The sequence below is a fragment of the Scylla paramamosain genome, chromosome 11, assembly GCF_035594125.1.
Source record: "Scylla paramamosain isolate STU-SP2022 chromosome 11, ASM3559412v1, whole genome shotgun sequence".
Taxonomy (NCBI): Eukaryota; Metazoa; Arthropoda; class Malacostraca; order Decapoda; family Portunidae; genus Scylla; species Scylla paramamosain.
The window spans coordinates 21,107,448-21,120,699 of NC_087161.1; the positions used below are offsets into that span (position 1 = coordinate 21,107,448).

At 45.6% G+C, this 13,252-nt stretch overlaps 1 protein-coding gene and 1 non-coding gene across 5 annotated transcripts; both read left to right on the top strand.

Annotated features, from left to right (window-relative positions):
• Nucleotides 1–655: 655 nt before the first annotated feature.
• Nucleotides 656–726, top strand: Trnag-ccc (transfer RNA glycine (anticodon CCC)). Its single transcript has one exon. It is a non-coding gene; the product is annotated as a tRNA-Gly (tRNA).
• Nucleotides 727–4,473: 3,747 nt separating this feature from the next.
• On the top strand, nucleotides 4,474–10,065 carry LOC135105060 (hormonally up-regulated neu tumor-associated kinase-like). 4 transcript variants are annotated; one of them, XM_064012997.1, is made up of 11 exons: nucleotides 4,474–4,576; nucleotides 5,367–5,778; nucleotides 6,015–6,288; nucleotides 6,499–6,724; nucleotides 6,890–7,073; nucleotides 7,493–7,620; nucleotides 7,938–8,113; nucleotides 8,248–8,471; nucleotides 8,641–8,800; nucleotides 8,922–9,077; nucleotides 9,318–10,065. In XM_064012997.1, exons 1-11 carry the CDS (start codon nucleotides 4,489–4,491, stop codon nucleotides 9,588–9,590), a joined length of 2,301 nt encoding a protein of 766 aa, XP_063869067.1. In that variant the 5' UTR covers nucleotides 4,474–4,488; the 3' UTR covers nucleotides 9,591–10,065. The 4 variants fall into 4 exon arrangements, with proteins under 4 accessions (XP_063869067.1, XP_063869068.1, XP_063869069.1 ...); XM_064012998.1 differs by having other exon boundaries at nucleotides 6,935–7,073; XM_064012999.1 differs by lacking the exon at nucleotides 4,474–4,576 and having other exon boundaries at nucleotides 5,452–5,588; nucleotides 5,620–5,778.
• Nucleotides 10,066–13,252: the final 3,187 nt, after the last annotated feature.

Below are 13,252 nucleotides of genomic sequence, written 5' to 3' on the forward strand. Positions count from 1 at the left end.
TTTGATATGGTCAGCAAATGAAGACATTGGTGTCTCTGCTCACATGTTTTCTGTCTTGGCCCATTTGGGCACGGCCAGCACAGTCCTCATGGTGTTATTCTGGATGACCTCCAGGATTCTGGTATCGCTGGTGTTAATGAGCACAAGGCTCGCATAATCTATGAAAAAACGCACAGGACCTCGTATGTGGCGAGGAGCACCATACCTGACGCCCCATGCCCTTCCATGACAGCTCCCTGTTTCGAAGGTGACACTTTTCTTTGAGGTCCCTCAGCCTTGCTGCCGACGTTTCGGGACACCGCAAAAATGTATGATTAAATTGCCACGCTCATCTTTTCTCCTTATTCTCTCTTCCCACTCCCTTCCACCTCACCTACATTTTCTTACGCCCTCCTCTTTCACACTTGCCCACTTCCCTCAAAGGTCTCGCCTCGCCCAGAATGACAACAGAACGAGGGAGGAATAGGTAAGGTTAAGTGGGCGTGGGTGGAAAGAAAAGGGCGTGAGTGATTATGTAGAGTGGGACAGGAATGCCGTGGTGAGGCAAAGATTGATGCTCATGTGAGTCTGGAATACTGAAAGGAAAGGCATTTGTATCCAAAGGTGTTATGGGGCACAACGCACATGATATTGGTAATGTACCATTAATTACTAAGCGCCGCTGGTGTAGTGGTATCATGCAAGGCTCCCATTCTTGCGACCCGGGTTCAATTCCCGGCCGGCGCAATACAACCAGTCGTATTTTAGGTCGCTGTGAATAAAACAGGCGAAGCACGCCAAACTGTTCATGTATTGTCGTGCATACATGTGCTTGGACTGTTTCTTCCTGGCGGGCGTGTCGCTCCTCACTATTCAACGCCATGGCTACCCAGAGTCGACGCTCTAGGACACATGTTCTTTTCTATAGCCTGTCCATCTAAGCCTACAAAAAGCCTTACAACGCAGTTACATAACAAGCAAGTACGGTACCTCCACCAGCAGCAAGGCAGTGGTGATGTTAATGTCAACACAACTCGAGTGCAAGGATAGAAAGATTAAACTGTTGAAACCAAGAACAGCGGCAGGAGCGACTGTAGAGATTAGTGGAAGAGAGAGAGAGAGAGAGAGAGAGAGAAAATCCGGGGATTATAAGAGGGGAGGGAAGGGAAGGAGTAGCAGAGTCCACAGAGAGGCGGGCGATGCTGATTGGCCGACTGCTTGGAGCTGAACCGAAGACTGTGTTGCAATGGATGGTAGGGTAACAATTCATCTTAAATATTAACATACCATACCTTCTGGTGCCTGAGTGTTCAGTAATACCTCGCAATGCCTCACTCAAAGATAAACAAAACGTCAGGACCACTGGAACAACAGGCTCCCAACAGGGCACAGTAGCGCAGGATCTCTTCGCCTTCACGACACGAAGAGTTTCCTGCCATGATCAAGAAACGCAGGCACAGAGCAGATGGCCTGCCTGGCCACCGAGCAGGAGGCAAAAACCACGCCCAGACGAGGAAAAGACTAGCAACTGTTGCGGATCTGGCTGATTCTTGCCCCTGCTCCGCTAATAGGCCAAAGACTCTTTTCCCTTCAGCACACCAAGAATTTTCTGCTGTCACTAACAAACGCAGGCGTCATGCTGACCGAACAAGAAAAGCGGCCTTTGTGACAAAGTCAGACTGCAAGAACCAAAGACCAACAGAGGAATCTTGCTCCCGCCCCGCTAAAAGGCAGCATAGTCCCTCACTGACACGACACGAACAATTTCTTAGCATAACTAAGAGACGCAAACACAGTAGTGACTGAACAGGAAAGCCGACCAATGTGACGAACTCAGACTGCAAGAAACAACGACTCGCAGCTGCCAGGGTGGTGACTGAATCCTCACCCTGCTCTGCAAAGAGGCAGAATGGTGCCTCTTTGCCTTTCCTGTACAGATTCCAGCCACAGAGCACACAGAACCAAATCCCAACGAGTCAGGAAGTTTTTCTCTTCCTTTTGTGATGGCCGCCTCGCACTTAGCGCTTGTACAGACACCAGCCACAGAACACACACGGCATGTTCCTGGCGAGGCAGAAAGTCCGTCTCCTCCCTTCGTGATGGCCGCCACGCACTTGGAGCCATCCCGATCCGAAGCCCCACAGCCGGCTCACTTGGACGACAAAGAAAACCAAGAAATACCCAAGAGGCAACAGACCAATCAAAGGAAGCTTTCCAAGGAGGAGAATGAGGCAATGCGAATTCTCCTCATACAGGGCGTTCCTCTCCTCATGACTGGTGACGTGGCAGACATCATGAACATAGGGACCCAGAAACTCGGTGAGGGCACCTATGGCTCGAGCATCAAGGCCGTCGATCCCAAAACTCAGCAACCGCTGGTCATCAAAACATTTCCTCCTTTCAAATTCGAGGCTTTCTTCTTGGAAATGGTCAACCTGAATACACTGCAGCTTCCCGGCGTGCAGCGACTGGTCGGCGTCTGCGTCCAAACGCGACAGATCATTACCAACTTTACTGGCATCACAGATGGCCATTACTTTGATCGGTCCAGGACCCTCCTTTGCCAACACCATTAGCGTTTTCTGGCATATCTCGCGAACTTTGCAGCAAGTGCTCGACAAGGGTCTCCCCCATAATGACCTTAAGGGAGCCAACATGGGCGTTCAGATGGACAATAATGTCCCTAAGGCGACTATCATTGACTTGGGCCTCGCCCGGCTGGTCGGCAGTACCAGGATCTACAAAAAGACCACATCCACGTACAAGTTCCCCTGGCTGGCACCGGAACTGCTTCGGCACACTCACTTGTGCGGCGAGGCCTCCGACGTGTACAGTCTAGCTCAGCTCTTGTAAGGGTTGCTGCTCCCCAGGCGAACACAAAGCCCCTACCTGACCGTCTTTCAGGACTGGGTGAGTCGTGGCTAGCGCGACAGTCCAGGGGAGCGGCTTCGCCTCTCGGCGCTAACTCACCTATTGCAGTTAATGCACGAGCATGCCACGAAGGACGCGAAGGAATAAGGCGCTAAATTTGCAATCAAGGCAGATTTCACTGATGACGCTGTTGCCGGAGCTGTTAACGAAATGTTCAGCTACCTGCAGACCGCCGCCACGTCTCCGTGAAGACAAGACACGAAATGTCTCCGTGAAGACACGAAACGCACGCGCACTGTATTACGTGCTGACCGCCACCACATCTCCATGAAGAAAACCCGAAACGCACGCGCACGAGCATGGTTTCATGTGCTGACTGCCGCTACTCTTCCTTGACGGGAACAGGCAAGCAATGACGAACACGGGTTTATAAAGATCTTTTTTTTCAGCAATCTCCATCCAATGAACAAACAAACGTGACTCATCTCCACTTATTCACTCACTACTGATATAAGACATTGTTTTGCCTAAATAACAAAACAAAAAAATTTGACCATTAATATTATTTCTAACCTTGAAATGCAGTTACTGAATACCGAAATAAAAAAAAAGTGGAAATAAAGGCAATTACTTAAGAGAAATAGTAACTCAACAAATTAACACACACACACACACACACACACACACACACACACACACACACACACACACACACACACACACACACACACACATTCTCAGTAGCATAACACATAAACAGATTTAAAGACTGAAAAGAATCTTGGTACCAATCTTCTATTTCTATGTATTTTTCTTTTTACTCTTTGCTTCACTCCTTTCTTATTCATCTTCCTTCTGTTCATCCATTTCCAGCTTTCGTAACCGCCACGCTCCATCCTCGTTAAATCTCCCGGTTCTCTTTTTTTCTTGAGAGAGAGAGAGAGAGAGAGAGAGAGAGAGAGAGAGAGAGAGAGAGAGAGAGAGAGAGAGAGAGAGAGAGAGACTTACAGATTACGAAAAAAAGTAGATATAATAAAAATGAGAAGAGAAACCAAGAAAAAACAGCAGGAAGAGAAGAGAAAGGAAGAAGGGAGGTAAGTAGATGGCAAGTAACGAGATAGAGGCAATATACAACACGACAGGTAATGGGTAAAAATCATAAAGAAGGTGAGAGAGAGGTATAGTGAAAGAGATATGGCGGCTGATTGAAAAGAGAACACATCGAGGGCTACTGAAAGGCGGGAAACATTGCTATGTCCGCTAGTGAGACTGAAGGGAACACCAGCGCAAAGGAGTAGTGTTCTGGTTCCCATATCAGGCGTTATTATGTATGTATATACCATCTCCAAGACCACACCTTGCCTAATTCTTGGTGGCCTGATCCTCGCTGCCAAGAGGGAAGAGAGTATTTGTGTTCTGCCTTTCTTATATCTGCGATTGTAAATGTAAGGTGTGTGTGTGTGTGTGTGTGTGTGTGACCATTTCGAGTAAACTGTTCTTCGAGTCACGAGAAAACTCACAAACATTTCACTCACGAACGCCGAATCGGGTCTCGATGCCTCACCATTCCATTCTCTTTCATTACCACACTGCCAACAGAATACTGAAACATATTCGAAGCTTTGTAACGTCTAGATAATGGAGCCTGGACCTGCCGAATCCTTGCGAGTGGACAGTGAGCGAGTGAATGCGACGGAGCTGGGACTGTTACTCCAGTGTCGCCTAGGTAAGCTGGAAAAATTTGCTACTCGTTCTTTTAAATCTTACTCTTGCAGATGTAACTTATTTATTTTAGTCTTAACACATGAACGTAATCGAGTTGATGTTACGAAAATTAATGGATCTAAGGAAATAAATCCTTCAAACACACACAAGATGATTTTCCGTCTCTGAACTGAAGAAGTAACCTAGAATGACAAGAAAACTAATCAAAACTTATCTCTGAACTAAAATAGCTCTTAAAATACTGTGTGAGACTTACGTTATAAGTGATGCTTGGATCCTCTTGTTGCGTCCCGCTTTCTCTCTTAACAAAACAGTTCTATGATAACTGCTATATAACCTCAGGTAAGACAGGTAACTCCCCGTGAAAGAAAATTGTTTTCAACAGTCCAGTGTAATTATAGCAGCTACCTCCACCAGAGTTCAAACACCACTATATAACTACCGCCATGTTTAGCTTGGAACTGAGGCCCTGGAAGGTGTGTGGAGTGCCCACTGTGCTGAACTTTCATTGGCTGATGGTGTCACGTGATCACAGAAAAGCAACACGGTTGGTCAGCTTGACTTTTGTTTAGAATTTCTGCCTCCAGGTGGCGCGCGCCTCAAAACGGATCTCACCCGGTAATGGTGACTAATCACGTCGCAAAATTATTTTATTTATTTATTTATTTTCTACCGCCTAAAGGTTAGTTCGTGATTTTGTCAAAGAAAGTGGTTATAGGGCTAAAGCTTTCATGTACCTACATCCCTCGTTCTCTCAAGTATGTGCATAGTGATGTTATGTATAATTACAGTCATGAGCGTGGCCGCGAGGCGGCTGTCGGCCTGCGTGCCTCAGGAAGCCCTCGGCCGACGGGCTTCACTCACCGCCTACGACCTCGCCCCACAGATGTGTCACATCGACTCTACATTTCTCTCTCCGCACGCTGAATGGAATGGCTCGTCCGTGCAATGTGGGGCACCTTGCAAGCACGTGCCCTGCTCAACGCTACGTACTCCAACACATACCCATTATGCTTCTCTTGAGTTGAAGGGTGTTAAGTCGCCCTTCATCTTCCCCTCCCTCAACGCTGCTCGTCGCCTGTCTGGCGAGGAGCAACAGGGACGGCTGTTTCCCGACCACCTCTCCGGCAGGAGGCGATCCTTTGATGTGAGATGGATCTCAGCCCAGAATGTCTCTGCGGACAGGCGCCGCAGCTCCCTCAGGTATGGTGACCAAGTGTTGCCTTTCAGACGCCCCAAAGATGTGGCGGCCTGTGTTATTAGGTAAACATTGTCTCGTACTCAAACATCACACACTGCAACTTGGACGTAGACGGGAAAGTATTTCGTGAATTATTACATGATATTGTTTTCTACTTCCCTGTGGAATGAAATTCCTGCAGTAACAGTGGTAAACAAAACCATCTTTACCTCAGCAAAGTCATAAATATTCCAAACAGGTCACCATCATGGCGGGCAGAGAAGAGAAATCCGTCATCAGAGCTCGTTATTCCACAAAAGAAACAATACGTTGCTTCCACATCTCCAGGACAGCGCTTCTTTGGTTCGGTGCGGGGGTTGGACGAGACACAGGATGACGGAGACTCGGCCTTCAACTCTGGACTAGCAACACTCCAACTGAACCTCCTCTCTCCGAATCCTCCCAGACAGCGGCGACAGTCCTGCTGGGGTCCCTCTGTGTTCTCTCCATCGCCTGACACTCAAAGATCCCAGGTACTCGTGTCGTGCGGTGACACCTACACGAGCAGGTTGCACTACGTGCGACGGTAGCTCTGAAAAAAAAAAAAAAAAAGTAAAATGGGTGACAGGTAATGTTATTTCCAGGCTATGTGCTCTACAGGGATTTGCTGCGGAGTGCAATATGCTGGCCTGCGGTATGTTACGAATATTGACTTTAGTTAAAGCCCTTCCCTGTCGTTTCAGACTACAGTATCTGCCACACGTATGAGTCCCAGTCTGGCGACGTCCCCAAGCCTGTTGTCCCTGCCGCGTGTATTGTCTCCCCTTCCAACATTCCGTCCGAGACCAGTGCCTAGCGAAGACTATGAACGAGTTACAAACAGAGGAGGCAAGGAAGACTCGTCACAGAGGATGATGGGAGAAGGTCGCGCCAGCAAGACGGTGGCCGATGTCACCATTAATTCAGCAGGTGAAAGACAGTAACTCAGTTACAAAAGGAAAATGTTTAACATGTTCAGTATATAACTCAATCGCATTAGATTAATTTATTTTGAAGCATGCTGGAGATAACTACACGTTTCCATTTTTTAGTAACTGGTACTGAAGCACATAGATAATAACAAACACAATTCAGGGCCAACAGGATCCCCCATTACGTGTATCGTCCACCATTTCAAAGGCCACAGTGAGGAGCTTTATCAGTCGACGGATGAGTTTCCTTTAGTGTGTGGCGGGACTTTGTGCGGCCGGCCTGCTGCTGCCCAGACCCGCCGCGCCTCCTGGCACACCACCAGCTCTCCCACTGCCAGCTGCGCCAGGTAAAACTAGATGATTGTTTATGAGAATCTTGATTATTGTAAACTTCCATTTTCGGGGCAGAGTTTTGACCAGAGATGAAACTCCTATATATCACAAAGGAGGAAAGCGGAAAAAAAACCTAAATAATCCTGTATACACGACTTTAAAAATGACAATCTTAGTCTCGTGGCGTTGCTTGAAATATAATGTCATTCACATCTGGTCTTATTTGTGAGGATAGTGGCAGTACTTTTACAAAAACACATGAAATAGATGCCTGAAAGTCTTTGGAGTTTTGAAGGAATACAAAATATCTAGCACGTAATAATTTTCAAACTCAAGGTTGAACACTATGGCACTTTATTTTGTCTTTTGTGATGAAGACGACGCTTTCACCTTACGTGTCGTAGTCTTACTTAATGAAAATGTATCTCGACAGGCATCACCAAGCCGCGTTCCATCTCAGGCCGGCTAGTATCTTCAAGGCCTCGCGCCAAAACCACGCGTGTCCTGGCAGTGTCCTCGGCAAGGGAGGTTTTGGCGTCGTGAAACTCGGTACCTACAAAGGTAACGAGTATTTGGGTGAAAAGAGGAAGCAGTGAGAGACTCAGTCAGCTCAGAATTGTTACATCGAACCTGTTACTAAATATTTTATATGATACAGGTTTATCCATTCATGTATTATTATGCCGATTATTACTATCAACATTACATGCTACTGTCACTACTGTATACGATCATAATCGCTAGTTACTTTATGATCAGTTCATCTCTTTCACGAGGCTTCTGGTGATTCTTTTTCAACACGGTAACTAAAGCAGCTTGTTAGGTCATTATCAGGTATTCCTCTTCCGCGTAAGCATTGTATTTGTTGTTCCGGTGAGGGCACGGCGTGGCTGTCAAGGTGCTGAGGGGACGGCGGGCGGCGGCCACCTCCACCAGGGAGGCCAAAGTGCTCTCCCTCGCGCCTCACGCTCACCTGGCCTGGACGTTAGCGGTCGTTACGCACGTTGTCAAGGGCCACGCCAGGGTGTCCTGGGCTCGCATGTTTGGGAGGGAGGTAAGGAAGAGTGTGTGTGTGTGATGAGAAGGGCAGTGATGGAGCGGGCTGTGGCGGCAGGAAAGGGGTCTTTACTGTGTTATGAAAGTGAGCTTTGTAGAGCCATTATAAAGTGCGTTATTTGGTGGCTATAGGAAGAAGTGGTGAACCAGCAGATGCTGACATCTATGTTCAGCCTTTCGACTGAGGACACGCATGACACATGGTGTGATGAACAGCAGCAGCAGCAGCAGCAACAGCAAGAGGAGGGCGGAGCGCCTTGGTGGGCGTGGATAGTGAGCGAGCTGTGTCTGCCGCACTCACTCCTCACACTCATCAATGACACCTCGCTGACCCTCACCAGTGAGATGCGAGTCAGGTGAGTCACATCTGTTTTGTTCATGTTGTGGTGAACATGTATCACACGCACAGGTGGCTAGCCAAGTGTGTTGTGCTTTATTCTGTAAGTATGGGTTGTGAACTTCATCAACCTTCATGGTATTTTGTCTGCCTTATCACATTGAAAATGCCGGCATTTCGCTCACTAGGTTCACGCTGGAGGTCTGTCGCGGTCTGGCACACCTCCATGCTCACGGCGTCGCGCACAGGGACCTCAAGCCGGCCAACGTGCTCCTTACTGTAGACGGTCACCTCAAGATAGCGGATTTCGGCTGTTGTGCCAGACTTGATGAGCTCGACGATGACGTTGTACGTATGGCACAAGTCTGGCTGTTTGTGTGGAATGTGAATCTTCGTAAAAATAAGATATCCTATTTGGGAGAAAACGAGGGTGTACAAATCTGGTAACCTGAGGAGACTCATCATGCAGATTTTGGGGACGGTGAGGTATCAGGCCCCGGAGGTGCTGCGGGGGGAGGCTGGAGGAAGCCACAGCGATGTGTTCTCCCTGGGTGTGACCACCTGGCACCTGTTGACCCGCACCCTGCCTTATGACGGCCTGCACCCCCACATCGTCATTTACCAGGTGAGGGTAAGAGACAAGTAGTATGTAAATTACCTGTTCTAATCTTCAGGCGAGAAGAGAATCATACATTCAGATATTTTTTTTAGTCAACCAGGTCTTATTTAGGAACACGGCAAAACATTTAATTGGAGAAAGCATCACATGAAATAAATTCCTGAGGCGTGGCGCGGAGAGTGTTGTCTGCTGTCAGGGAGACGCAGCGTTGTTCGTCGTGTATCCGTCCAAGTCGTGTGTCCACAGGTGGCGCACCTCAGACACCGTCCCACCGACCACCAGCCACACCCTGGCCCACGCGCCTTCCTTGACGCTGTGCTGTGGCGCTTCATGCACACCTGCTGGGCCGAGGAACCCGCTGCCAGACCCACCGCTGCAGAGCTGTGCAGGAATTTAACAATCCTTCACCTTGCCTCAATTCCCCTTAAGTGTACCGGAGTCTCCCACGGCCGAATGTCCTGCGGCAAGCGTTCTCTCTTTGCCTCCTTGCACCTGCCGCCGCCATCACCGCTGCAGTGAAATTTTCTTCCGCAACCTGCATTTCCTTTGCTGCAGGTTTGTTGTTTATAAGATAGAAACAATGTTTATGGTTCATTCTGGTATTTTTCTTTTTTTTTTTATAAGTTAAAGCTCGGGAGTATTTCTATTCAGCATTCGAAACTTTTTGTTATCTTTTTAGCGTTTTAGCATTGTGTTCTTAGTATTGCGTTACGCATAAGTAAACATTGAAAAATTGTTCATTCAGAGTTTAAAGGTTGTAATAATTTTATTGTCGTTCATGTATTTCTCATGCTTCTTATCAAAGGGAGAAAGGGAGCCAATAATGAATCACATTACTTAATATTGCTTTAATATATTTGCCTTCCTTGCTCAAAGAATATCCCTTATGTGGAATTACATGATTATTTTAACTTTAAGTGAACGATTTCTTCCTTGGTACTTTAAACTTGTCATAATGAAGTACCATGTTTTCTACCAATAAAAATGTACTATTTAACATCTTTCTATTTCCTGGATTAGGTTCTTGGAATACGACTGGAGGTTGAATCCCATAGCACCTGTCCGGTGTGCGGCACAGTGCGATTTACTGAAGGATTCTTATTTCATTGAAATTCTATGACGCTTAACTGATTCTGGCTCAAATACAGTCGCTCTGGTTCAGTAGTCTCGGTGGTCATCACTGCACTAACACAAGGTAATGGTGCTATAGAGGCAACATCACACTACCATTAGCCGAGGTTGCTCTAATATCTTCAACACCACATAGCTAACTGGCAATTATCAGAAACTCGAATGTGACAATCAGCTGAGCTATTACAGAAAAAAAAAGAGCAAAAAACTAGAATGACTATCATAACATCTTGATGTGAAAAGTATTTGATGTTTTTTTTGGAATTAAGAAAAATCACACGCATAACTAGAAAAAAAAACCGTAAGAGAAGAAGAGGAAGAAGAAGAAGAAGCAAAGCTAAACGTAACACTAAAAAAAAAAAATAATAATAATAAGAAACCTTAATGGGCATGGAGACCTATCCACACTATCAAATGCACCTTTCGTTATATCTTTCGTGTGATAAAGAGATAACGCAACACTTAGAAACAACGTAAAATGAATCTTATTGTTCCTCACGTCTCTTAGGTCTCCAGTGTCTAGACTTTTTTTTTTTTTTTTTTTTTTTGCATGAATTCAGACATCTTTCAGGTCCAATACTTTTTAACTCAAGCCTCTGGTTGTCCACCTCATTATAACTGTAACAGCCTTAATGCCACAGAGTCAATTGTTCGTTTGGCACTGTGGTTGTCCACCTCATTACAACTGTAACAGCCTTAATGCCACAGAGTCATTTGTTTGTTTGGCACTTGAAATCGGTAAAAAAAAGAAAGAAAAAAAAAACAGCAAAGCAATAGTGTCCTTGTACTTTGCTGAGCATTGTGAAGCAGCAGGTGGCCCTTCTCCGACACAGGTTGTTCTGTTGGTCTCCTTAGCGACTAAACAGACCTTCCCCCCTTAAGACGACAGCGAGGTGGTTGCTCTGAGGAGCGTGGAGACAGAAGGTGACATGTAGCGCATTCGTTCCTAAATGATGTACCAACGCGAGTTCAACCAGGGGCAAGTGTTTATCGTTCAACACCCTCGCAACGCATGAGGTCCATGAACAGCTGTTTCATGACACCAGTTACTCGTACTGTTCCATGAGGCGTGCATACATTTTCCTTAGGTTTCCTTGTTCTTTCTTACACTGATTCATTTCGGCAACTCGAGCAGTTTTGTTGCCATCGATTACCAGTTTAAAATTCCACACCTTAGGGCTTAGGCTTCCGCCAGCTGTGTGCTGCTGAAATTTTCACATAATAATCAACGGACAGGTACCTTTCTCCACGTCAAGAATATGATAAATAAAATGAAATTTACAACAAGTAAACTATATGTACAGTATTTAAACTATATGTATTATAAGATACTGAAAACAAAGTTGTGCACAGAGGTATTTTTGAGTATAATGGACATTTTACTTCACATCACAGTGTTTCGGTTTATATGAAATTTCTTATCACCACTTAAATTTTAGTTACTGGACGAGAGATGCTTGACGGTGGTCGTGGGGATGGGACAGGTGGCTCTGGTGTGCCCGCGTGGGGTTGACGCTCGCCCGGCGCCCCACTGCTATCAATACTCCTGCCCGCTCCCCACCATCTGTCTCACATGCATGTTGCACACGGCACATTGACAGACGTAACCACTACGCTAACTGTTCAGTGTTTGCAGTAATAATTCATTCTTTTTAATAAAACCGGAATGGACTGCGAGTTCTTTTTTTTTTTTTTTTTCAGAAAATGCAAAACATGCATATTGACCGTCAACAAAAAAAAAAAATCTCTTATTAGAGACTGCGTAGAGAACAGTACACGAAATTTTTATTTAATTATTTCTAGAATACAGTGTTTAAATCATCATGTAATATTCAGCGTTTCGAATGAATAAATAACAAATCCAAATGGATATATTGTTTTGTAGTTAGATATTTATTTCGGTTCCTGTGCGTGTTGGTACTGAACTGTGCCTCCTGCGCGTTTGCATTCATTCTCGATTTAATGATTTTTTGCACACTCAAAGGGAAAAGGTACTTATCATTTAATTTATTCAATACCTTTTTCACTGTATAAGTACAAATAATCAAGATTTTTTATGTAAGAAGGACATCGACCAAGGGCGAGAAAATTTATATATTATATATGAAAAAATGAAGGGTATGAAAGTTGGTGGATACTGATTGAGTCTTCCGTTAAGGTGAACATAATAGTGGTGAGAGGAAATAGAGCCTTGTGCAGCGAGGCCACAGGAGAAGGGGAAACATGCAGCTAGCCAGAAGAGTAGTAAACGTGAAAACAGTAGTAGATGATAGCAAGAGATGTAACATTGCGGGAAGAGAGAGAGGCTGAAGACAGTCAGTTAGAGTAAGGGAGTTGATAAGATGTAATGCTTTTGATTCTATCCTGTTTAGCAGAGCAGTGAGAATGGAACACACCCCCCTCTCCCTATATATGAAGTGCGTGCTTCATACATAGACGGAAAAGGCCCAGATGCAGAATTAGCAACTGGTGTGGTAAGGGTGAGAAAAACTGGAGGAAACGACTCGGAATGCCAAACTTTATAGAGGGTGTTTTGGTTAGAGATGAGATGTGAAGTTTCCGGCTTAGATTATATAGGTAAATCGAGAATGTTCAGTGTAGAAAAGGGGACAATTGAGTGTCATTGAAGAAGAGGGGATAGTTATCTGGATGATTGTGTCGAGTTGATAGATGAAGGAATTGAGTTTTTGAGCCATTGAACAACACTGAGTTTGCTCTGCCTCAGTTAGAAATTTCAGAAAGATCAATAGTCGTGCATTCTGTGGCTTCTCTTCGTTGGTTGTTTATTTCCTCAAGGGTTGTACGTCAACGAAAATACGTGGAAAAAAAAAATGCATCATAGGTGTGGGTAGGACAAGAAATTTGGCTTTGAGGATCCTTGATGAGTAACAGGAAGAGAGTGAATGAGAGTCATCAACTCTTTATTCGATTGTCAGTGGATCGAGGAGCAGAGTGGGTTTATATGAACTTTTCCTAAGCGCCAGTGACACCGCAGCCTGTACCTACGTGTCTGGCTACACTTAGGCCCATATTCTGCAACACTTCTGCCC